The 24,331-nt window shown below is 39.2% G+C and overlaps 1 protein-coding gene across 2 annotated transcripts; it reads left to right on the plus strand.

Moving 5' to 3' along the window:
- Window positions 1-3: 3 nt before the first annotated feature.
- Window positions 4-23,366, plus strand: LOC144635163 (uncharacterized). Of its 2 annotated transcripts, XR_013567330.1 has the most exons (15): window positions 4-283; window positions 1,375-2,298; window positions 6,586-6,686; window positions 7,518-7,651; window positions 8,584-8,674; window positions 10,455-10,594; window positions 10,850-10,899; window positions 12,137-12,298; window positions 13,805-14,982; window positions 15,430-15,611; window positions 16,539-16,690; window positions 17,685-17,887; window positions 19,367-19,445; window positions 22,715-23,131; window positions 23,165-23,366. XR_013567330.1 is itself a non-coding variant. In XM_078494227.1 (14 exons), the coding sequence occupies exons 1-14, from the start codon at window positions 92-94 to the stop codon at window positions 22,853-22,855; spliced, it is 3,729 nt and encodes a 1,242-aa protein (XP_078350353.1). In that variant the 5' UTR covers window positions 4-91; the 3' UTR covers window positions 22,856-23,143. The 2 variants fall into 2 exon arrangements, 1 of the variants encoding a protein (XP_078350353.1); XM_078494227.1 differs by lacking the exon at window positions 23,165-23,366 and having other exon boundaries at window positions 22,715-23,143.
- The last annotated feature ends 965 nt before the right edge of the window (window positions 23,367-24,331 follow it).

Consider the following 24,331-nt stretch of genomic DNA (forward strand, 5'->3'; position numbering starts at 1 on the left):
CGGATGTGGTAATGTTTTCAGTCGTTTTGGCGGGAGTTCTATTTCCAGCAAAGAAAATGAGTTTAATTCTACTTTTTAGACTCTTTGCTCAATGGACCTGACTAGAACAGGGATAATTTATGATTTGGAGCGTTATAAGTCTCCAATAAAACGAAAAATTCACACGGAGAGCGGTACGAGTCAAGGAAAGTCGTCGCTCATGGAGAAATCAGCATCGAATGGCGATGTTTTGGAAACTCGGAGTCGCTTTGAGCAGGTTTTCCTAGAAAGCCCCAGAGCTCAGGTAATGTGAGACTGGTGTTTTCAATTTCACAATGGAAATGCACTCGATTTGAGTCGAAATCTAATTTACGTTAGGTAATCAAATTGGCAGCTTTTGTGATCACCAATGTTTAGTGATCATATTACTGATATAAACCCAAACACCATTCCAAACTTTTTGACAGGAATAAATGGCCAATTCCCTCTGTGAGATATGGCTGTAGGGAATCATGGTAGTCGTATTCAGCGTTGCCAATCTCACGCATGTTTTGCTTAATACAACTACCGTGACTCTGAAGGAGTTCCTTTGTTTTACTACAACAAAGAAACTGCCAAAGACACTGACTGGAGAAACCAAGTTTTTTTGCATACGTCACTTCTTGGAAACAAAGCAAAAGCCAGTGAAAATAAATACAGTTCAATGTTTTAACACAAGTAAACAAACCTGCACGCAAAATTTAGAGTTGTTTTGGCAATGTTCATTTTTAGTCAACTGAAAGTCACATTGCTCGTTTGCCACCAATAAGATATTATGACAACATTTATATGAAGTGTTTTCACTAAGTTGCCAATGCAGCACAAAAGCGATCCCTGATACATCTGAACACAGCAGTCCTGGGAAGGTTTTCATTTGGGTTTACATAGCTAGTGATAGGGAGAAGTATTGTGCAAATAATCCAAATAACAGTTATAATGGTAAGGTACCAGTAGGTAAAGTCTGTGTCCGAGCCAAGTGACCCATACAGCCGGAGCTTATCCGGTTTCCATAGCATTAAGCGACTAGGAGTATTGCTACTCCCCCTGGATGGGATGCTAGTCCATCGCAGGGTTTAATACCCCCCCCCCCCCAGCAGTAAATTGGCTGGTACCCATTTATACACCTGGGTGGAGAGAGGCACTGTGAGAGTTAAAGTGTCTTGCCCAAGAACACAACACAAGTGACCCTGGCCAGGGCTTGAACATGGGCCATTTGACTCGGAGTCGATACAACTAACCATTAGCCCACCGCGGCCCCCACAGTTAAAATGAAGCCTAAACAACTCTTGACATCTTCACATTTTGATGAAACCATGGTAATGACTGTCTAAACCATATCACTGTTATATTTTACAGGAGTTGTATTCCTCTTTAGAAAAGACAAAACAGAGACCTACACCACAGAAGTCAGCTCCATTTAAGATTGTTCAAGATTTCCACGGGCCAACACCACAGGTGTCAGCTATATCAACAAGTGATACTGATTTACGAAGACCCACGTCACAAAAGTTGACTACATCAAAATGTGTTCCAGGTTTTGATGAAGTAGTCAATATGGCCGATTTCTTTCACAACAAATCCCGTAGCTCAAGTGTCCATTCAGTGTTATCTGAAAACTCACTAACTTTTGGAAAACCAAAGACATTCACTGATCTCTTTAGGGATAAAGACTTTGAAGTGAGTCCATTCAAACCCTCTGTGAATGACAGTGCATTAAAACAGAAGGTCAGTCTGGTCATAAGCAGGCTGGAAGATGATTCTGCTGCTCCACCAAGCACTTCACAGAACAAAACAGAACCATATGCTCCAACGCATGCTGTTAGTAGGGACTCTGGATTTAACGATGTGCAAAGTGATTCTGGCGGGAGTAGTGAAGGAGCGTTTACTGATGTATTGAATAGGAGAAGTAAAGTAACTTCAGTGAAAGAAAGAAGAATTTTAACAAGTGTCAGTGAAGTTAATACTGCTGTCAGAGCTCAAACTGTTAATGGGGAAGAAGAGCCGCACATCTCATTTGAAAGTAATAGTAGTGAGGAGGAAATAGATGTTGTGACAGATGATGTACAGGTAAAGGATGTTGATGACGATGATGATGATGGTGATGATGGCGGTGGTGATGATGATAATAATAATTTTAACAATAAAAAAGCAGAATTGTCTGTGGAACAGACAGGAGCTGTTGCAAAAACAAGAAAGAAAGAAGCTCGCAACCAGGAAAAACCAGAGACTAACAGAACAAATAAAGAGGAGCCTTTAAATTCTTCTGCATCTTCAGACAAGGTACATGGTCTGGTTAGATTATGTTTAAGTTTTTTAACATACAGCCAAGGCTCTTGCAAGCAAACTCCTTGGAAATTCAAAAAGTTGGAGCTAGTAATTTACAAAAATGTAAGTGCATGGCCGCATGCTCAAACAGTAGAGGCTGGTTGCTTACCAGAGCCTTTAAGATAAATCTTTCTCCCTCAGTCTCAGGTTAACACTCTTCTCCAGGCATAAGAGGTCTTAAGGAGGCTCGATGTAGTTTATTTAGCCCTAGGGTGGTCGTTTTGATAATGAAAATTATCTAGGAAGCCAATGTTCGATTTTTGCCAAAATACACCATAATGATCAAATATGACTAAAGTTTAATTTTTTACTGGTCACTTAGTCACAAAGGTTACCATAGCAACGATTGTTGTTTCCTTTTGTTTTCAAACAAACCTAATTTTCTCGAAATCTAGATTGACTTTTGGTATTCATTTTTTGATATGTTAAAGATTAGTAGATTAACTAACTTTTGACAGAATTTTAGAAAAATCTGTAAGAGCGTTTTCAAGTAAATCAAGAATGAAATTTTCAGAAAAATTCAGTTTTAATGTGAAATAAGTGCTTTTAAATTGTTTCATAGTATTTGAACGCAGTTATTCAAAATTAAATATAAATACTTACACCATCAAAGACCATTAACTAAAAGCGAGAGAGTTTTTGCTTTAATTTGTTAAAATACAGCCGACTCCCGATAACTCGAACCCTCGCTAACTCGAACCTTGCGCTAACTCGAACCAAAATCGATTTCCCCTGGATTTCCGTCATACATTTACTGTAATTTTACCCTCGGTAACTCGAACCCTCGATAACTCGAATCTCCCGCTAACTCGAACCAATTTTCATTTCCCTTCAGGTCATTTTCTATATAATTTTACCCTCGATAACTCGAACCATGTTTGTCAAGACGTGAAAAGTCAAAACAAACAGTGTACTGTAGCCCAAAACGTTGTATTTATTTTGAAATAAAAGCGTACACGAGTCAGAGCCGTTCCCGAAACGCCCCTCAACAAACTGTGGCACGCCATTAACGTACTTGACGTGCTACAGACGTTCAGTTTGTTTGTGGAGGGTGATACCTATTCTTTCAAATCCAACCTTAGAAAACGTTTAAGGATTATCGCCAGGACGAATTAACTGACCACTGCACGGAAAAGTAAATGGCATAAACTCTGCAGCAGTAGCCTATAGCGTTGTTCTCTTTGAAACCTACGATGTTCGCAGCTGGTTTGCTTTGTTTCACGTTACGTTACGTTCTGGTTTATACAGTGATTTAGAAGTATATTGATCCTTTTTCTTTTGGCTCTTCTATACTCGAATTAAATTTGTTTAAAATGTACACCGGTCAACACTGTATGAATAGAAAATCAGCGGTAAAACACCGTTTTTTCCTTATTTCCGTTCATTTGTTATCAACTTCCGATAACTCGAACTCCCGATAACTCGAACCATTTTCAATTTCCCTTGAAGGTTCGAGTTATCGGGAGTCGACTGTATATCGACTGCCAATTGTAGGAAACTACAAGAAGTTACAAAAAACTTCGTTCTTGATTAACTCTAAAACGCTCTTACAGATTTTTCTGAAATTTTGTCTACAGGTAGTCAATCCACTGTATTTTAACATATCAAAAAATAAATACCAATTGTCAATCTAGATTTCGAGAAAATCAAGCTTGTTTGAAAACAAAAGAAAACGACAATCGTCGCTATGGTAACCTTTGTGACTAAGTGACCCGTAAAAAATTAAACTTTAATCATATTTAATCATCATGGCGTATTTTGGCAAAAATCGAACATTGGTTTCCTAGATAATTTTCATTTTCAAAACGACCACCCTAGGGCTAAAAAAACTACATCGAGCCTCCTTAAACTTTTATTTCAAGATCTTTATCAAGGTGAAAAAACATAAGTAGGCAAAGTTACACGTGCTATCATGGTAAAATTAGCACAATCAAGTAGTGCACGTTGCATACTTTTATTTTGTGCTGAGTTAGTGCTAATAATATGAATCATTATCTTGAGTGGTCACTTACCAAAGCTTAAAAACAAAGAAAAAGAGCAGATGATAATTCCCAAAAGTGGTCATAGTCATTTAACATAAGAGCTTTTAATGACAGAGTTTGACTGACAAATCAAATGGGGTTTCACAATATTATTGTGGTCTTAACAAGAGCTGGCTGCTTTTTTCAGGAGCAAACACAAGGAAAGCTTTCACTGTGATAATGTTTAACTCATTGTTGTCACGCACGGCCATTTACCGGTCCTTTTGGACCGGTAGCGCGAAAATTCCTAGAAAATTTGCCTTACTTCCGTTTCCTCCAAATTTGGAGAACAGGAAGCTGATATGATTAGCCAATTACAGAGCGATTTTGGGCCAGGACACTCGAATGTGCTTTACATGACCAATTTTTCACATAACGGTACTCGAGTGAGAATTATTAATCAACATCGCGGCCGAAGTGGAATGAACTTTAACAGCTTTTAAAAGCCAGTTAAGATTGTTTTTGAGGAGGAAGTTGATCCAGAAGGTTTTTCAAGTCTCAAACAAAGTTATTTGGACAGTTAGCTCGAAATTCGAAGCGAAAAATTAACTTAGGTAAATGATCTTTTATTTTGCTTCGCACATGTTTGTGTCTGTTCGCGATTTGAGCACATGTTGTTCAAAATTCGACAAAAAACCGTTCGGATCGCCGTTTTCTTATGTTTAGAAACTCGCCTTTATCATAAACAATTTGTCCTTTGTTGAGTTTGGTAATGTAAAGCTCAATTTCTTTGATAATCACTCGTTTTGTAGGGATTATGCAGATGTGAGTAACCGCACGGAACTTGAGCTCTGATAAGTCGTTGCCATGGAAACTGAAATGCGATCCTTCTGTTTACGCAAGAAAAAAAATAATAATTAATTCCCTGATTATTATTTTTTTTATTTGGTTTTCAGCAGCAATTTTGTCTTAGAACACGGAATATGAGTACTTGGACCTTAAAATTTACCCAGTAGAGCGTTCTGCACTATTTCAGTTTTGCCTAAATTTTGTGACTTATTTTTACTGATTTTTTGTGATTCAAATTTTTTTTTTGAAACGTTTAAGTATTCATGAAGGATATTATATTTTTTCTAGAAAGCATATTTTGTGATTTAGATGTTACAACTTTTTCATGTGACTTTTGTAGCATGCACTGCTTGTGTCATACAAGACTGGTAGCCTGGCTACGAATGACTTAAAAGTTGTACAACATTTTTCGTGTTATACACTTGTGACAGTCATAAAGAAGTTGATTTACACAAAACAATATGTGTTATTTACTTGTCATAGCTTCTTATATGCGGTCTAAATCAGCCTACATCATTTGGGTTGGAAATTAACGCTCGCCCACTCGCCCAGGCCAGTGTGAAAACGGTCAGGCGAGTACAAATCAGGGGTCACTCGCCCGGTTTGGCGAGTACGATTTTCATATCCAGAATACAGTATATCATTCAAAATAGGCGTAACTTTTACTTTCCACTTCAAAATAATCTACACTGTCCACAAGCTGAAAGCTTACCCAACATTTCGAAATCTCCAACAAGCTGTGTTCGTGTTCGTAAACAGACAAAAATGGCTTCCGTTTGGTGATTGTTACAGTACATGACGGATGTACTCGTACAAAGTAACACCTCTGGTCATAAATACACTAACTCGTCCGCCCAGCCGTGAAACACGACAAGATGGCTATTTCCCAAATTTTCCAGCTGCTCTTTGTGTACAATTTCAACACTTTGCTTGCAAACTACTGGAATTTGGGAATAAGTATCAAATTTAAAACTGCGTTTCAACTTTTGAAGTAAGTGCTTTTTGTGCTTTTATTATGGAGTAAGGTCATTTTGGCAATTTTTCATTGAAGGGATAGATTGAAGTCTGTATCGCGATCGACCACCACGGTGACACAATGAGTATAAAACATGATTAAAAATTTAAGTTGTACATTTTATTATTCATGGTGGGAGGGGGGGATAAATTTTCCTTTTCTTTAATGGAGGAGACTGCTGATGGGCGAGTGAAAACTGATCTGGGCGAGTGCATTTTGAAGGTCACTCGCCCAGATGGCGAGTGCTCTGAAATTTTAGTTTCCAACCCTGCATCATCGTTCTTTCTCCCACTTGATCAATATGAACCACATTCACTTCTCCCGTGAAATAGTCTAAACTGCACTACATTTTCACACGCAAGTGTTCTTTTGATGCCAGCATGTATATTACCTGTTTTTTTTTCCCCAATGATGTAGCCCATACAGACGACGTCCAAGATTAATAGCCTAAGCCATTGGTCCATAAAAGCATTGAAGACTCGTACACATATGGGAATCATTGTTGAAGGACAGAGAAGGTAATTAGAACTTTTGTCTTCGTCCTAACATGATAAGGCTTAACCAGGAGATTGGGTTCCTAGATTGTGATAGGGGTACAGGGGGTGGAGGAAACCTGGAAGTATAGGGTGCGAGCTCTACCAGCGGTGGGATAAGAGAGGGCTGGAAGTGGGATTTCCCAAGGTGGCAGGAACTAGGAGAAACTAGGGAAAGTTTTTGCAACATTGTGTAAAAATTTTGCGAAAGAAAAAGCACAAATTTAAGGCAGGAACCACTAAGGAAGGGACAGGAACTAGATGCAAAAGGTACTACAGGAAGCGGGAAATTCGACCCCCCCCCCATCCATCCCCCTCCTACCCTACTAGAGATATTAAACTACATCTCAGTGGAAAGAAGTAAGGGTAGAGAAAGGCAGTTTTCCTCAGCCCAAAATGCTGACTTAAAGGGGCTATGTCAAGCAATTTTAGGCAGTTTCAGCAGTGACCAACTGGTCAAAGAATTAACTGAAATATCACAATAACGACTTAAAACTGTAGAAGAACTCAAAAGAATTATGGAAAGGCCAAAAAGGGGCATGGATGGGCAAAATATGCGAAGATTAAAATGGATTGCGGTCGGGTCTACTTGAAAAACGCTGGCCTGACTTTTTTCAAGTTTATCTCAATTTTTATGAAAGTGTCATTTACAATGCTCGAAAATCATCCTTGTTTGTTATGTGGCCATGATTTTGCCAATAAAAGACGTTAATTTGCTCTGCCAATTTGAAGTTTAGAGCTCTTAAATAATGAAAATAAATAAAATTACGTAAAATACTGTGACATAGCCCCTTTAAATAACCTTATGTTCTTCAGTGAGGACCCAGAGGGTGAGTTGTGGCATAGCACAGCTATAGTATCCAGACTGAACTCGAGGTGTGTTCAGACTAAGAGTGGATCTCAATACAAGCTGATTGGACCAATTAATGAAGAGGTCACTCTTCAACAAGGTACAATAATGATAACATTGCACCATCAGAAGCACTCCTAGAATTTGTAGAAAACCTTATTATAGAAATATAACAAAGCATTTGCACAGGGCAAGCAAAATTTATGTGTAATAAAATTAACACAAATTTTTGAAAAAGTATGTTTGCATACATATAATTAAGTAAACGTGTTTAAAGTGCATAAAATTAACACAATTTTTTGAAATTCGATCGTGTTGCGTGTATCGTAATAAGTTAAATGGGTTTGAGAAAAAGCAAGAACAACTACATTTATTTATACACTGTACCTTTTAAAAAGAAACATCTGTCTACATCCAATACATTTTACATGGAATAAAATTAATGTCGAGATTAATAATGGAAATCTTGGAATAGATGCAACATGAACAACACAGTATAGGGCAAAACCAGGCAATTTTATTATTTTAATTTGCCAGTGACAATGACTTCAAAGGAAAAGGTGAAACATGGTTTAATAATTAAACTCATCGCCAATAGATGAGTGTGGGGATGGTGCCTGAGACTATGTGGGAGCCGCCAGCAAGCGCGAATGATTACCATGACAACCATGGGAGCGGCAACCACCAGACACTGTCACACTGAGAGAAAAAACTCAGTGGAATGCAAAACTAAATACTTACTGGTAGTTACCTATAGGAAAGGGTGGGTGGGAACGAGACGGCGAAAAGGCAGAACTTGCTTGAAAGACAACGCGAGCAAAATGGCTTGACCTTCACGGGAGAGCTGTAAATTTACTGAAACCCCTGAATAAACCCTGAGGCCGCCCCAATTTCAGGGGAGCAACCGCTGGCCAGCAAATATTGTCTCGGGTTTAACCTTGCCTAAATTTCAGTGAGCCACATTTAAAATAATACTTTACACTTGGTAACATTGCATTTAAACAAAATAACATTAAATACATCATTTTTCAGGCTTTCCTCCTGATTTTGTCAAATTATTTAAGAATGGCTTTCCTCAAAACTGGCTTTCCCTTGTAGCTGATTATTTCAATTCTCAAAGCAGGTTAGTATAATAATATCAAAAATATCAATTTATGTTCTTAGTCTACAAAAAAATATTGATAAATGGTGGCGTCTCAAGGTGGGGTAGGGTGCTTGTAATAGACAGCATTTGTAATTGATATTTTTATTCACGTTGACATCTCTGAAGTGCCCAAACCTACAAAGGGCTGCAAATAATTTTTTTCACTTGAAAGGACATATGAAGAGCTGCGGGGAAGAACGGCCCTGGAATTTCTGGCTAAATCGAACATTCTCGAAACAGCTCCAAATTGTGCATGCAGGTTTGTTTACGTGTGCTAAACACTGTCCTGCGTTTCATTTCGCTGGTCTTTCGTTCGTTTTCGAAAAATAACACATGCAAAAGACAAGGTTTTTTGCTGGAGGCGTCTTTAGGACTTTGTTTCTTTCACAAACGATAAACAAAGGAAACCTTTTGTTCCTCAAAACAATGAAACCAGCTAAAGTTTTGGGATTACAGGCCTAGCCCTAACCCCTAAGCTTAACCCTAGTGAAAAAAGCTTAACCCTAACCCCAAGGGTTAGGGTTAAGGTTTGATGCTAGGGTTTCATTTCAAATTTAGGGTTAAAAAGCTAAACCAAAGTTTAAGGGTTTGGGTTAGGGTTAGCGTTTCAAGCGGCTAGCTTTCACTGCAGTCTGCTTGCGTTTAGCTGCTTTTTGTTGTTTCGGGCAAGACTATTTTAATCTGTTACCGTTAGCTGTAATTTGAGGTGAAAGTGAAATAAAGACTGATTGTTGGGTGATAGACTGATTGATTGAATATGTTTGCTCGGGTTTTCACATTATACTAGTTTTGCTTTCAGTTAAGTGCCGCCGGCTTGCTCTCACTTCTATCTCCACTCCTTACATCATCACACATCTACAAAATCCCGTGAAAACAAGATAAACTTCTGAGGTTTTCGTTCGCACGAATCGATAGATTGATTGATGAATATTTAATGAGGCACAGAAAAAATTTTGCGAAGGGAAGGTGCCCTGCGAAACATCTAAAGAATTTTTTAAAGTCTAAAACCAGTTCGCTTCTCGGCAACTTTGTCGCTGCAGCACCCAAGGGGACACTGCAAAACTCACACTGACACAGTTCCCGACAAGAGATCTGTCTTTTTAGACTTTATTTACCACTTGGCTCCGCCGGCCTTGTCAGACAACTTTTCTCTTGAGCGCTAAAAAGCACTATTGTACAAAACAAAGGCCAAACAACTCATTTCTTCGAGAAATGCTGTGAGACTTACGGGTTTTCAGACTTAATGATGTCCTTCAACCGCCAAGTGGACGCACTTGCACTCAAACAAACCAGTAGTTAATTTTCTCAAGAAATGCGCCATTTTTGTTCTCTGTACTTGAATCCCTAACATGTGACTTAAGACGTCACAATAGAATAGCGAGTCCCAGTCCCTCGCTGCTACCGCCTGGGAGCAAATTAATGGCAGGCGGTCAGCAAAGTTGGTTTGTGAAATGCTGTTTTTACATCCCGGACGACTGTAATAAAGTTCCTCGAGGCAAGATTTGCACACGCGATGCGTGGAAAAATGTCTAATGCTGGATTACTGTGGACAATGTAAGCTACAAAATCTTTTTTTTTTTGCATGTGTTATTTTTCGAAAACGAACGAAAGACCAGCGAAATGAAACGCAGGACAGTGTTTAGCACACGTAAACAAACCTGCATGCGCAATTTGGAGCTGTTTTGATAATGTTCGATTTAGCCAGAAATTCCCTGGGGTGCTAAATCAAATTTTTATGGAAGCACATATTGCATTTCAGCTCTGAGAGTGAGGAAGAGAAGCAAATTCAAGAACAGCCAGAAAAGAAGAACAAGAAAGTTGCTAAAGGAGGGAAAAACTCTACTGCCGCAGCTCGCACTCCAACTGAATCCAGGGCCAAGAAAAACAACAAAGCTGCAGGTACATCAAACCATTAGTACCTGTATTTTTTTTCTAATTAGATAATCATGCATTTCTAATTTCATTAAAGTACAGTCGACTCTCTCTAAAACGGGCACCGTCAAGATTAGCTCCTGACCAGCTGTTCGGTAAATGATTTTAAAAAAGGGCAAGGATGGGGCCAACACCAGGTGTCCATCTTACATAGGTGTCTGTCTTATAGAGGTGTCCGTTAAGAGAGAGTTGACTGTACATATTTTGATTTTCTGATTTAAGCATTCAAGACCCCAGAGAACAGACTACTTCCAAAAGAGGTTGAAGTCAAGGTAATTTGCTTCACTTTCTTTTCTATTTACTCTTACAGGTATTGTAGAGTTTCTATATGAGGTCAATGGAAAGCTGGTCTTTTATGAAAAGGGATAAAGTATTAAGCTTGAGATATCAAATGCTAGAGATGTGGGGGAGGGGGAGGGTCAGTGTTCAACATTCACTTTCTTGCCAATTTGCCCTTTGGGCAACCAGTTCTGTTTTTCTAGTTGCCCATGTGTCTTTTTGGTTGCCCACCTAGTAAACTTTTGTTGCCCATTAGAACTCATGAGAAAAATTCAAACTTGCAAAAAAAATGCTCAAGACTGTTTTGTAAACTTGCCTTCTTGTTTTGGTTTTACAACAGTGATTTATTGGGTGATTAATCAGTCATAGAGCACACCATATACAAGATTTTAAAAAAGTCCATCTCCCACATGGTTTGGTATTTTCTCACTCGCTTGCCTTCATACTTAGTTGCGGGTTTCCCTGTAGAGATTTTCTCCAGGTTTGTTTTCTTAGCTTCTCTAACCTCTTCAACTTCTCTTTCTTCTTTTCTTTCATTGTCCATTTGCTTTTTCCTCAAAAAAAACAAATTGAAATAGACTCATTTCAGCTTCTTTTCAGGCATCAACAACTTGATCGCTGAAGCCTGTGACAAATTTATACCAAGCGTAGATTTGGCCATTTGGAAACTGGGTATCATTTTGAGATATACCAGCATTCCTTGCGTGTGATAAAACGTGGCAGCCACAATCTTCTGCACAGTGTTTGGTGCTTTTTCGTTGTATCTTGTTAAAATTAATAAAATTATGTATCTTTTTTCAATCTACGGTTATGAAAATATCCCAAAGTAGGTACCGATTTTAACACAATAAAGAAACTGACAGCAAAGAGTTTTCAATTCGCTTTATTTCTCACTGGACAGGAGCAAAACTTTTGATTGCCTGATTGGGCAAGTCTTACCACAGTTTTACTTGCCCATTGAATCATTTTACTTGCCCCGGGCAATCGGGCAAGCGTAAGTGGTTTATGTAAAAAACCAATGATGAATCCCGAAATTTATTTTCTGAAGGCAGAAGCATATCATTACTTATAAAACTCTTGCTAATCCTTCCTGACAGAAGCTTGATCAGTAGCTAACACGAGAGTTTTGAGTAAAGAGTAACAGGTCATATTTAAACACCATGCCTTGTATGATTATAAAATTTGTGTCCAAGTTAATTTGATGTTCTTTTCTGCCTAACATTTCTGTAGACAACAAGAAGTGGGCGTATGGTGAAGCCACCTCTTGCATGGTGGCGAGGGCAACGTATCTTGACTGATAGAGACCATAATCTGCAAGGAATCGACCCAGGAGGAGTGGAGGGCACATCCCATTCTCCAATGTATAATGTTGATATTAAGCTTCCTGTAAAGGTGAGAGTAGTTTTATACCTTTACCGTATTTACTTGAATAAGTGCCGCAGCGCTTGTTAAATTTTTCGCGCCTCAAGTGCGGCGCTTATTCAAGGGCGGTGCTTATTTGAGGGCGGCGCTTATTTAAAAATTGGACGCCACAAACAATCGAATATAGACAAAACTTTTACAGTAACAAAAAGAAGGGACTTTTGTTTGTCAGTATTCGTCTCTTATGGAAGAGAGTTTTTGCACTTGCTGTCCCGACAAAGTTCATGGCCTTCACAACATTAACAGAACTGTATTGTAAGAATTTTGGATAGAAAAAATAATGGGCGCGCAGTAAAATATAATAACTTTGAACTGCGAAACATCGCTTTTGACAAAAAGGAATTTCCAAGGCTGTTTTAGAGTTGCTTTGTAGTGCCATTTTTAGTTACACGGAATTCCTCAAATAAGCGCCTCATCGTGACTGTGGTGCTTATTCGGGGGTGGCACTTATTAACTTCTTGGTCCCAAATGCGGCGCTTATTCGAGGACAGCGCTTATTTGAGTAAATACGGTATTTAATGTATGGGAGGCAAAGTGGCCTAATGGTTAGCGCGCCAGACTCCGGAGCGGACGTTCCGGGTTTGTGCCCTGGCCAGGGTCACTGTGTTGTGTTCTTGGGCAAGACACTTTACTCTCATAGTGCCTCCCTCCACCCAGGTGTATAAATGGGTACCGGCGACATACATGTAATGCTGGGGTATACCCTGCGATGGACTAGCATCCCATCCAGGGGCTAATAGAAATATTCCTAGCTGCATAATGCTATTAAAACCAGGATAAGCTCTGGCAGTATGCGCCACTTGGCTCAAAGCTTCCCCCTTGAAGGCTTAAAGCTGTAGCAAAACAAATCACCCTACCTTCTTGAATAACAGTATACCATTGTCAAAAAGATGAACTATCCGGTGGTGTCAGGAATGAGTAGGGTTTGAGTAGAGTAATCCTGGGGGGGGCACCCTGTATATTTTTGGGTGGGGGTGTGCCGCTGGGACTCTGAAACCCTTACCCTATACCAGACCATCTTCAGCTGGTTTTGCAACCCTATACTAGACTAGATACCGAAAATCCCTACCCTATCCCAGACTTGATTCTTTTTAAACTGCATCACTATAAGTGTTTTTAATGGAAAACCATCTGCCAACAAACGTTGTCATAATGATTTTATTCACGTCTACAGAAGCCTCTTTCTCTTCCGAGTTCCTATTCTTATTCTGGACTTAATTCTTCATACCACTGATCAGTTTCTTGGCAAATATTGATACCCTATTTTAGACCAAAACTCTCTGATTTCTATAACCTATCCCAGACTAAACTCCTTGAAAACCATACCCTTCACAGCAGCACATACCTAAATAGCTCATATATGGGAGTGCCCCCCCCCCCCCCCGGGGAGAGTAATGGGCTCTTTGTTTATTGAGAATCTTGTTTTTGATTTTATTTTTGTTTGTTTTTTTTTTTTCATTTTACTTTGGACTGCAGAGTAAGAAGTCATCCCCTTTAAAACAGAGAAAGACTCCATCTGGAAGTGAAAGCAGTGATTCATTTCCAATAAAAAGAAAAGAAAAAACTACACTAAGTACCACACTTGGTACCAGGAAGATATCCAGTGACAGCAGCTCTGAGAGAGATACCGACGAGAGTGTGAGGAAACCTTTATTCTTTTCACCAAAGAAAATCCCAAACAAAACTCCAAGCTTGCAGAAAAGCAGCCCAAACAAGCAACCAGCTCATGAAGGAAAAGGAGCTGGTATGAGCACAGTTAAAGAGAACAATGTGACAAAGAGCACAGGGAATAATGAATTGGCACAAAGACGTAGTGCAAGAAAGCTACCACCTCAAGACCAGGAAGTTGCCAGTGAGGATGAACTCCCGACAATTGTCAATTTTGAGGAGAACAGCATACAAACACATTCTGTTGGTGAAAAAAGTGAAAGTCGCACAAGAAGGAAAAATTATGCAAAGCCCGGCACAGACAGTGAGATTGAGGTTGTTGAACAAACAGCTTCTAAGATTGCTTCGCCACCAAAACGAGTCTTAAGATCTCGCAAAATTAAAACCAGCAACACTAAGCCAGTTTCCAAAGTGGGTTCAAATGCTGACAAGTCATCTGATGTTGATTCTGAGGACTCACAAGCAGACAGACAGGTGCCGAACAGTCACAGACAAACTCGGTCAAGGCGCCACATCAATAGAGCTTCAGACAGTGAAGCTAAGTTGTCATCTTGCGATGAAAGGTTGAATAATGCTGGAGATTCCGGAAAAGTGCCCAGGGCAGCTGCTAAAAAGAAAAATCTTGAGGATAGACTGGTTCACCAAAGAATAAATGAGCTCACAAAAGAAACTAACACTCAATCTTCAGAAGAAGATTCTGATGGAACTTCTAACAGGCAAACAAAGAAAAAACAGGTCCATCCAAGAAGCTCAAAAGCTGTCAAGGAAAATACAGAAGCTCAAACTGCCTCAGAAAGTGAGAACAAAGTTGAATCTGGTTCTTCCAAGAGGAAGGCAAAAACTGAATCTGATAACGAAAGGGCTTCAGCCAAGAAACAAGCGTTGAAAGTGTTCAAACAGACAACAAATAAAAACAGCAGAAAGAAAAAAGAGATGACATCTGATGAGGCACCTTGGACAGATGAAGAGATTCAAAAGCTTAATGAGTATGTGTTGTGATTGTTTGATTGTTTGCAGATTTTGCATAGAGTGTTATGGACTGTTCATTATATCATGCACAAAAATATCCTTCTGATAAAAGTACAATTTCAGAACAAGAACCATTTTTCAAACCCACTGCACTTGTCATCATTAACATGTCATGCAAATCTCATTCACAAAACGTCTGTTTTTACTGGCCAGCAAAAGGAACTTGGTTTCAAAAAAAGTAATACTTGTTCTACTACAAAAAAGTAATGTATGCTATTCAATATAAATTAAAGTTGCTATTGCCTCGCCAAATCTAACTTAAGTGAAGGTTCTGGGCTAACCTTGTTTATTTGCGGCAGCTTTCTTCACTCACATTCATCAAATTAGATTATACTCGAATTATCAAATCGCTCATAAACCTAGATGTTGTAGTTTTGTAATGATTCTTCTGGTTCTTTCCTTAGAGTGCTTTACACCATCCCAGGCAACACACCTATGTTTTGGCAAAAGGTTTCCAGGGCAGTGGGCTCACGAACAGCTGAGGAGTGTCAATACCAACATCAGGGACAGGTTCTTGTTTCCAATAAGAAGGACCCACCTGTGAAAAAAGGTTCTGCTAAGGAGAAGAAGGATCCAGGACAAAAAGGTACTACCTTATGATAGGAAATTAACGTTCCTGTAAATTAAGGGCTTTAAAATTAACTTGAACTGGAGGGAAAATTTCTTTTGAATAAAGGAAGTAAACACAAGGGACGGGTCAAACTTCAAGACGTTTTAGCTGTAAATAGTAATTAATTGTAGAAAACTGATAAATAGTGTACAGAAATGAGAAGGCTTTTTGTTACCAGTGTTTGGACAGCATCCAGTATTTGAAATAAAAACTAAGGTCTTGGAAATTAACGCTCCACTTAAATAATATCGCGGAAATTAACACTCACAAAAATGAACGCAACTTAAATTAATGCAAATTTGAGAATTCGCGTTAATATCATGGAGCGTTTATTTCCTATAATAAGGTAATCAAATCTCGAAATACATACAGTACGCATGGTTTTAAGTTTCAAAAACATGTTTCAATGTAGGTGATCAGAAAAAACGTTTTTCAAACTTAAAACTCGTCTTACCGTATTTATTCGATTAAGCGCCCTGGGCGCTTATTTAATTTTTGGACCTTGAGAGTGGGCGCTTATTCGAGGTGGGCGCTTATTCGAGGCTGGGCGCTTATTAAATTTTCGCGATTTTCAGCAAAAAGTAAGTTTATTTTTGTAACAAAACAAAGCAAAATTTAGACTGTTCATTGAAAGTTTCTGAAAAATCTTAAGAAAGCTCGGTCATGGGGGAAGTCTTCTTAGTAGTACTTAGTCAATTTCAATAATCAATACTCCTCTTGTGCACTTCAGTTTTTTGTGGTGTGAGGGGTGGGCGCTTATTCGAGGCTGGGCGCTTATTAACTTTTCCTGCCTTCAGGGCGGGCGCTTATTCGAGGTGGGCGCTTATTCGAGGTTGGGCGCTTAATCGAATAAATACGGTATGTCTACCGTCCAATCAACCCACTTCTGTCTTTGTTTTTCAGCTGCTTCCCAACAAAATGTGAAGACTGTTACGGGTGGTGTGGGGACCATCAAGCGAAAACGCGAGCTCAGAGAACTACTGGAGCAACAGGATGTAGACTATGAAGATGATATCTTTGACTCGACACCATTCAAGAAAAAGAAAGATTTGAAGGTATGCTGTTTTGTATCAGTCACTAAAGGGTCTGTACAAGCTGGGGGAGATTAATTTGACGAAGCAAGATTTTCTGTCTGCTTGAAACCTCAATTTTTTGTGGTCTTCAAAGACTATTTATAACTTTGTAACACCTTGGGATTTACTAGGCGTATTAAACCGTCTGAATGACAGCATTTGAATTCTGCAAAGAGACTTTAGTATTTCCAGTGCTTACTTTTTTGACCTATCACAGTCTACAGTTTCAAAGTGAATATATGAAAGACATACCGTATATATGAACTGCAAATAAATGATGAAATGAATGAAAATTAATGATCCTCGCAGTGTGTCAAAGGAGATCCCGTTGTAGCCTTGAAATGTTTTTCAGGCTAAAAAAATGCAATTGCTTAAATTTCCTAACACACTGCGAGGATCATTTCATTCATTTCGAGCTCTAGATAATTATATAAATAATTTTGTCACGCGTTAGAAAACTGTGTCCTGTAAGTACATGTCGTGACAAAAGCATTCTGGACAATAAGTATTCTGAGCTTATGGACTAGCTGCATCAAGAAAGAAAGCAGCTAGGATTTACAACGTGGAGAGGAGCACAACATGCAATCAAAGACAGCAATATTTGGGAGAGGAAGATTGATGGCCATATTCCCCATGAGTACAGAGAGGCACGCTGGACTCCGGATCGAGCGCTCTGGGTTCGAGCCTTGACAGGGTCACTGCATTGTGTTCTTGGACAAGACACTTTACTCTCATAGTGCCTCTCTTTACCCTGGTGTATAAATGGGAACCAGCAAATTTACTGCTGGGGGTAACCCTGCGATGGACTAGCATCTCATCCAGAGGGGAGTAGAAATACTTCCAGTCGCTTCATTCTACAGAAACCGGGATAAGCTCTGGCTGTATGGGCCACTTGGCTCGGACACAGACTTTACCTTACTTTTTACAGGGAAGGAATGAAGAAATGCATTCACTGTGTTTTACTTTCCGTTTTCAGCTTCCATTCAATCTGAGCAGCCATAGTAGTGATGAGGAAGATGATGGGGATGACGATGAGAGTGAAGCAGAGCATAGTACTTCATATAAGACACCCAGTAGCCGCACACCAAGCAGCAGATTCCGACCTCTGGGTCCTTTGTCAATTTCAGCCACTCCTGGTGCAGAGTTTGTCAGTCCAAGTCTGCTGCAGCAAGTTAATAGGTTAGTCTATTTCTTAACAATGAAACTGAAAATCTATAACAATCAGTTTCAGTTAATTTAATTGATTGTCAATTCCACTCGATGTAATAGATTTGTATGAATTATTTAATGGCATTTTACCTGGATGAAACGAAAAATTTATAAGATTCAATAGCAATCGATATCAACAATAGCGATCGATATTTTACCGCCGACTGGTTAGCTCAGTGGTAGAGCGCCGGACTACCGTACGGGAGATCTCAAGTTCGATTTTCAGACCGGACCAACACTCAGGATCTTTAAATAACTGAGGAGAACGTGCTGCCTTTGTAATTACATCTGCAAATGGTTTGACATTCTAGTCTTCTCGGATAAGAACGATAAATCGTAGGCCCCGTCCCCTGCATCTTTAGTGTTATGTTCAGCAGGGGACGTAAAAGAACCCACACACTTATCGTAAAGATAAGGGGCACGGAGTTCCTGGTGTTGTGGTGTGGTCTTTGCGCATTGTGCTGTTTACTGAGAAATGCTCGGTTTCATTAGCATTACTTGCTAGAGGTCTAATATGCCTCATAATACCGAGGGTAAATAAAGTTTCAGTTCAGTTCAGTTTCAGGTATCAAATTCAATTAATTGATTATCACTTCCAATCAACCGACAATCAGTGTGGAAGTAGATTTGTATGACGTTTTGCACTGGTATCGACATTCAATACCAATTAGATTGCTAAATTGGTTTTAAGTTGTCTCGGGTTTTATCGTCAGAACAGTCATAATGACCATCCATGGCTATTAGCTTTGACAACAAAACGGTTACCAATCCAGTCTACCAATGTATGCGACATGGATAATAAAAATTTGAAGGCAAATACCGCATTTACTCGAATAAGCGCCGCATTTGGGCCAAAAAAATTAATAAGCGCCGCAGTCCCGATGCAGCGCATATTTGAGGAATTCTGTTTAACTCAAAATAGCACTACAGCGCAACTCCAAAACAAACTTGGACATTTCTTTCTGTCAAAAGCGATGTTTTGCAGTTCAGAGGGATTCTTTTGCCGCTCACCCATTAGTTCTGACCGAACATTCTTACAATACGTAGTTCTGTAAATGTTGTGAAGGCCGCGAACTTTGCCAGGACAGCTCGCGCCAATTCTCTCTTCAGCAAGACACGAACACTGACAATGAAAAGACGCTATTTTCAATTACTGTAAAAGAGTTGTTCTTTGTGGCATCCCTATTATAAATAAGCGCCGCACTTGAGGCGAGAAAAATATAATAAGCGCCGCAGCGCTTATTCCAGTAAATACGGTAATCAAATTATCATTACCTTGCATCAAAGAGAAGGTGAAAGGGTGTGACAGACTGCAAGTGATGACGATTAAGGCTGAAATAAGGCTTACACGAATCAAGGCAAAGTCAGGGAATATTGTTAACAGTATTTTGCCTCAGAGGTCCATAAAACAGTGATTTGACACATACGTTGTACTTGGTTTTACTGTAGGAAAGACATGGATCATTACATCTACAGAATGCAACAAGGAAAGCGAGGAACACAAGTACCTGGAAAGCAAAAATCAAAGGTAACCTTTCTTGACGAATCAAACGCGCATTAATGCTCAAGTGAAAATTGCTCTAATGGCTGCACTGTAGGCTAGACAAATTGTGCCAACCTAGTAAACGTTAAGCAACAGTCACAATCTAAACGAAGCAATTAAATTTCAACAAGCCAAAAGTTATTATAACATAGCTAGCAGAGCCGCGCAATCAAATTCAGTATACGTAAGCGTGCTCAAAATCCCGATGGAGCACGCTGATGACGTAATCGAGGAGTGAAAATCTCACTGAGTAATATAAAGCTCATAAGCTGTGTTTTGCGAAAGCGATGACATATTATCTTCGGAATATGAAAAGTGAATCCTTTCAATATTTTTCCAAGGATACGAGCTACAAGGTAAGCTGTTTCTTATTACGAGACGGAGAGCGAAAGAGAAAATAAATTCGATTTTGCCGTCAAAGTTGTGTGCTTTTTCTCCATTCAATCAACAACAACAACTAACGTGCGAGTCTCGAAGGACGAAAATCATTTTTTCACGGCCCTAACTTGGAAGAATGGGCCAACCATGAATGACAACAGTTCGATGGCACTAAAAACTAGCTGCCTGACGAAAGTTTTCGCGTTTTAAGCATTACACTAAAGCGTCTACGGCTCTGTTGTGATTTTGCCGCTCGGGAAAAATTTACTTCATCGGGCGCTTCATTCAACTACTGTTTTAAAAAATAAATGTTTATTTACATCAATTAGGGCTGGTTCCCACTAGCGACGTAATCGGAAGCAGAGTCGGAGTCGGAAGCATAAGGAGCCTTACGTTCTAGTGGAAATCAAAAAACGGAGTCGCAATCGCAATCGGAAGCGCGACGGAATCGGAATCGGAAGGATCAGAAGGTTTTCTTTTCTTCCGATTCCGCTTCTGCTTCCGTCGCTTACAATCTTGTGGAAACCAGAAATCGGAATCGGAAACGGAATCGGAAGTCGAATCGGAAGAATAAGCCAATCACAAAGCTCAATCCCAGTCCACAAAGTCGAGCTTCAGAGCAATATGGCGGCCTCCGCAGACGAGAAACTGGCAGAAGCGGTGAGAAAATATCCAATACTGTACGACAAGTCCTTAAACGACTTCAAAGACAAAGTAGAAAAAAAACGTTTGGCCTGGCAGGATGTGGCTGCCGAGATTGGACTTCAATGTATGTATTATAACGGGAAAATTTGAAATTTGAAATATGCAAACGAAGTGAATATATTTCACGCACCCAACATTCCCTTTTCCTGTCTTCTTGTAGATTAATGCACCTTCTTCTTTTTCTACGTCGAATTATAATCAACAGCAGCAAAAGAAGAATGACATAGTCTTCCGCCATCTTGAATAATTACAACATGTAAGCGAGGTAAAGGTGAGCGTTGCGTTACCGCTTCCGTCGATTTGATTTCCTAGATCGTAAGGTTCTTACGATTCCGACTCCGCCTCCGATTCCGATTACGTCACTTACGTCGCTAGTGGAAACCAGCCCTAACAAATAAAATCGGTCCACAAAAATACTTAAAACTAAGCATGGAACCGAATTCTTTGACTCTTTTAACCCTTGGAATCTGTTCGGCTGTTCAAGGTTGTTTGTTGTTTTAATTTTCTTCCACTCGGGAGTAAACATTTTAATTTTAATTCAGCGAAAACTAACCTTAGAGGCTCAGAATCAACAGCAGTATTTGCTGTTTTCGTCATTTTTTTTCCCTTCGCTCTGCCACCGTATATTTATCAGACATTTGACACAAACTGCTCCAATCGTGTAAACTTGTACATGTGTAATTTATTGCTCGACCGCTAAGTTTATGTTCTCACACTGCACACAATAAACACAGTTTTTTTCCTGCGGCCGGTTTTGATGCCACCGGCAATGTTATAAAACAATTGGTTCATGCTTTTAGCTGTGCTCCATCGAGTTATGGAGCACTTGGGAAGTTTGGTCAAAGTTGTGTGCTTTTTCTCCATTCAATCAACAACAACAACTAACGTGCGAGTCTCGAAGGACGAAAATCATTTTTTCACGGCCCTAACTTGGAAGAATGGGCCAACCATGAATGACAACAGTTCGATGGCACTAAAAACTAGCTGCCTGACGAAAGTTTTCGCGTTTTAAGCATTACACTAAAGCGTCTACGGCTCTGTTGTGATTTTGCCGCTCGGGAAAAATTTACTTCATCGGGCGCTTCATTCAACTACTGTTTTAAAAAATAAATGTTTATTTACATCAATTAAAAAATCGGTCCACAAAAATACTTAAAACTAAGCATGGAACCGAATTCTTTGACTCTTTTAACCCTTGGAATCTGTTCGGCTGTTCAAGGTTGTTTGGTGTTTTAATTTTCTTCCACTCGGGAGTAAACATTTTAATTTTAATTCAGCGAAAACTAACCTTAGAGGCTCAGAATCAACAGCAGTATTTGCTGTTTTCGTCATTTTTTTTTCCCTTCGCTCTGCCACCGTATATTTATCAGACATTTGACACAAACTGCTCCAATCGTGTAAACTTGTACATGTGTAATTTATTGCTCGACCGCTAAGTTTATGTTCTCACACTGCACACAATAAACACAGTTTTTTTCCTGCGGCCGGTTTTGATGCCACCGGCAATGTTATAAAACAATTGGTTCATGCTTTTAGCTGTGCTCCATCGAGTTATGGAGCACTTGGGAAGTTTGGAGAGCACTCAAGAAGCTAGAGTTGCCCTCGGCTATCGCCTCGGGCAACTCCTACGCTTCTTTCGTGCTCTCCAAACTTCCCGCGTGCTCCATAACTCGATGGAGCACGCTAAAGCATGAACCAATTGTTAAACAGTATAAGCAATAATGAAGTTTCACAGCAAGACAAAAAATAGCAGATAAGATAGACAGAACTTAGCAGATAACATTTGATTTATTTTTCTCAAACTCATCAATAATTCACTTATTCATCAAGTTAAAACAAAGAAAATCATAACCGTGAAGGAGGTTTGGATACCCGGTATTGATTAGCATAGATTTTTACGATTTTATTTCTCCTTTTACTCCTAGTTTTTTGTTTCGATTAAGAAGATATATCAAACACTCTTGACAGTGTTTCATCGCCTATCCAAACACCTCGAATTTCGTCAAAAATACTCCGCTGCGCGTCGTATTTTCAACTCTGTTCTCGGTGTTTGGGTCCCGATGAAACACTGCCTCGTGTTTGATATAGTACTAAATAATACTTTTATTCTGATGAAAGTCCACTTTAATTTCCGTATTATTAAAGTCGTTCTTTGCTCTTTTCACTTGCAGCCGATAAGGACATCCACACCTAAGAAACCTTCATCAAGCAGCGGATTACCTGCACTAAGCTCAGAGCTGTTTGAAGCACATCCTGCGTCAGATCATGAGTCAGAGGATGAAGACAAAGATTACTACTTCTCTGATGAATAACAAACGATTTGTGTTATAGTTTTAATAACAGTAGCTGTGTGATAGCAAAAAAACTAACTAGCTGTGGTTAGACTTTCATTAGAATGTTGAACAATAGCAACATCACGCCAGAGTCGGTCCAACTTAGTTCCATGAAAAGATGTTCTGGTTATTAGAACCAAGAAACTGCAGCACAACATTGACAAAAGTGCAATGAAAAAGAGCCAAAGAGCTTACCTTGTGTGAAAGTAACCCTTCAAGACGCACGAATTTCAACAATTCGTGAAAATTCAAGTCGTTTACATCACGAAACGTGGGTTAATCACGAAGCGTTTATCTCATTTCTTATAAAGTAGCACAACTGATGTATATTATTAGGATCTGTCACATGTACATTTACAGCTTTCCCTTTTTGGCATATTGTAATCGACCTTTTGGTAGACTTGGGTCAACTTTGAACTTATTCGCAAGACTTTGGAAAAACTTCGGAAATGTTTGGCGGTTCTCGGGTGAACGTCTTCGGTATCTCGACTATCGAGCCATTTGACTCTGATTTATCTTGTTCTCTTTCTGTTGTGATCACAAAAGTGTTTCTTTTTGTCCATCCACAAAAATTTAGACGATGTAAAATACCGAAAGGTTAAGACTTTAGGAACGTGGAAGAACATTGATAAACTCAAGCGTTAACTTCATACAAGCAAATTGATTTTAAGATTCAAAATTATTGGCCAATATTTCAACTAACAGAGCGGTTAGTCTTCTTCAGAGATAGTACTAGCCCTGAAGAAGACTAGCTTTCTTAGTTGAAATAATGACCAATAAATTTTGCCCTTCTGCCGTTGTACCAGCCTTTCAATCCTTTTGGTTTTATTTACACTTAGAGTGACTTCTGGTACGAGCACTTCTTAAACAAGAGACCCGAAAGCAGGCAAGCCAAACAGTTTTTTAATTCGTTGTGTGGTCCTCTCCATCCAAACCTTTTATATTAATTTCATATCATTATTTTATTATTATTTCCTGCAAATATTGTTACCGTATAAAAATAATTCTTAAGTTTGGCACTTTGCCTCATTGTTTAAATTGTGTGATGAATTATCGTAGAAAAGAGCGTTTGGTTGCCCTGCACTAGTGTACTTTCAGAACAAAATAGATTGCGAGGCTTGCCCTATTTCAAAATTCCGAGCTGTTGTCTTGTCCGAAGAGTTTATACATGCCAAACAAATTCCATCCACAAGCCTCAAAACATATGACATCCTTTCTCCCGTCCTGTTGCATTTTGTTGAGTGAAGAATTGAATCATTTTGCCGTCTAGAAGGGTTTCACTATAAAACCAAAGTTTAGTACATCATGATGAATCATGGAAGGTTCGATTTGAATCTCACTGTAGGAATAGAGTCTGTTTTGGATGAGAATAAGAAGTTTTTTCCAAACAATACACTACCTTTGTCATTTCCGACTTTCTTTTCAGATTATAGGGTCATTATAGTGCTAAAAGGA

The sequence above is a fragment of the Oculina patagonica genome, chromosome 13 (assembly GCF_052425735.1).
Source record: "Oculina patagonica isolate OP01 chromosome 13, crgOcupat, whole genome shotgun sequence".
Classification (NCBI taxonomy): domain Eukaryota; kingdom Metazoa; phylum Cnidaria; class Anthozoa; order Scleractinia; family Oculinidae; genus Oculina; species Oculina patagonica.

Coding starts and splice junctions, on each gene's coding strand:
- LOC144635163 (XM_078494227.1), top strand. CDS start 92: ATGGACCTGACTAGAACAGGGATAATTTATGATTTGGAGCGTTATAAG. Junction 2,299..6,585: donor CTTCTGCATCTTCAGACAAG/GTACATGGTCTG, acceptor CCAATGATGTAG/CCCATACAGACGACGTCCAA. Junction 10,595..10,849: donor GAAAAACAACAAAGCTGCAG/GTACATCAAACC, acceptor TTCTGATTTAAG/CATTCAAGACCCCAGAGAAC.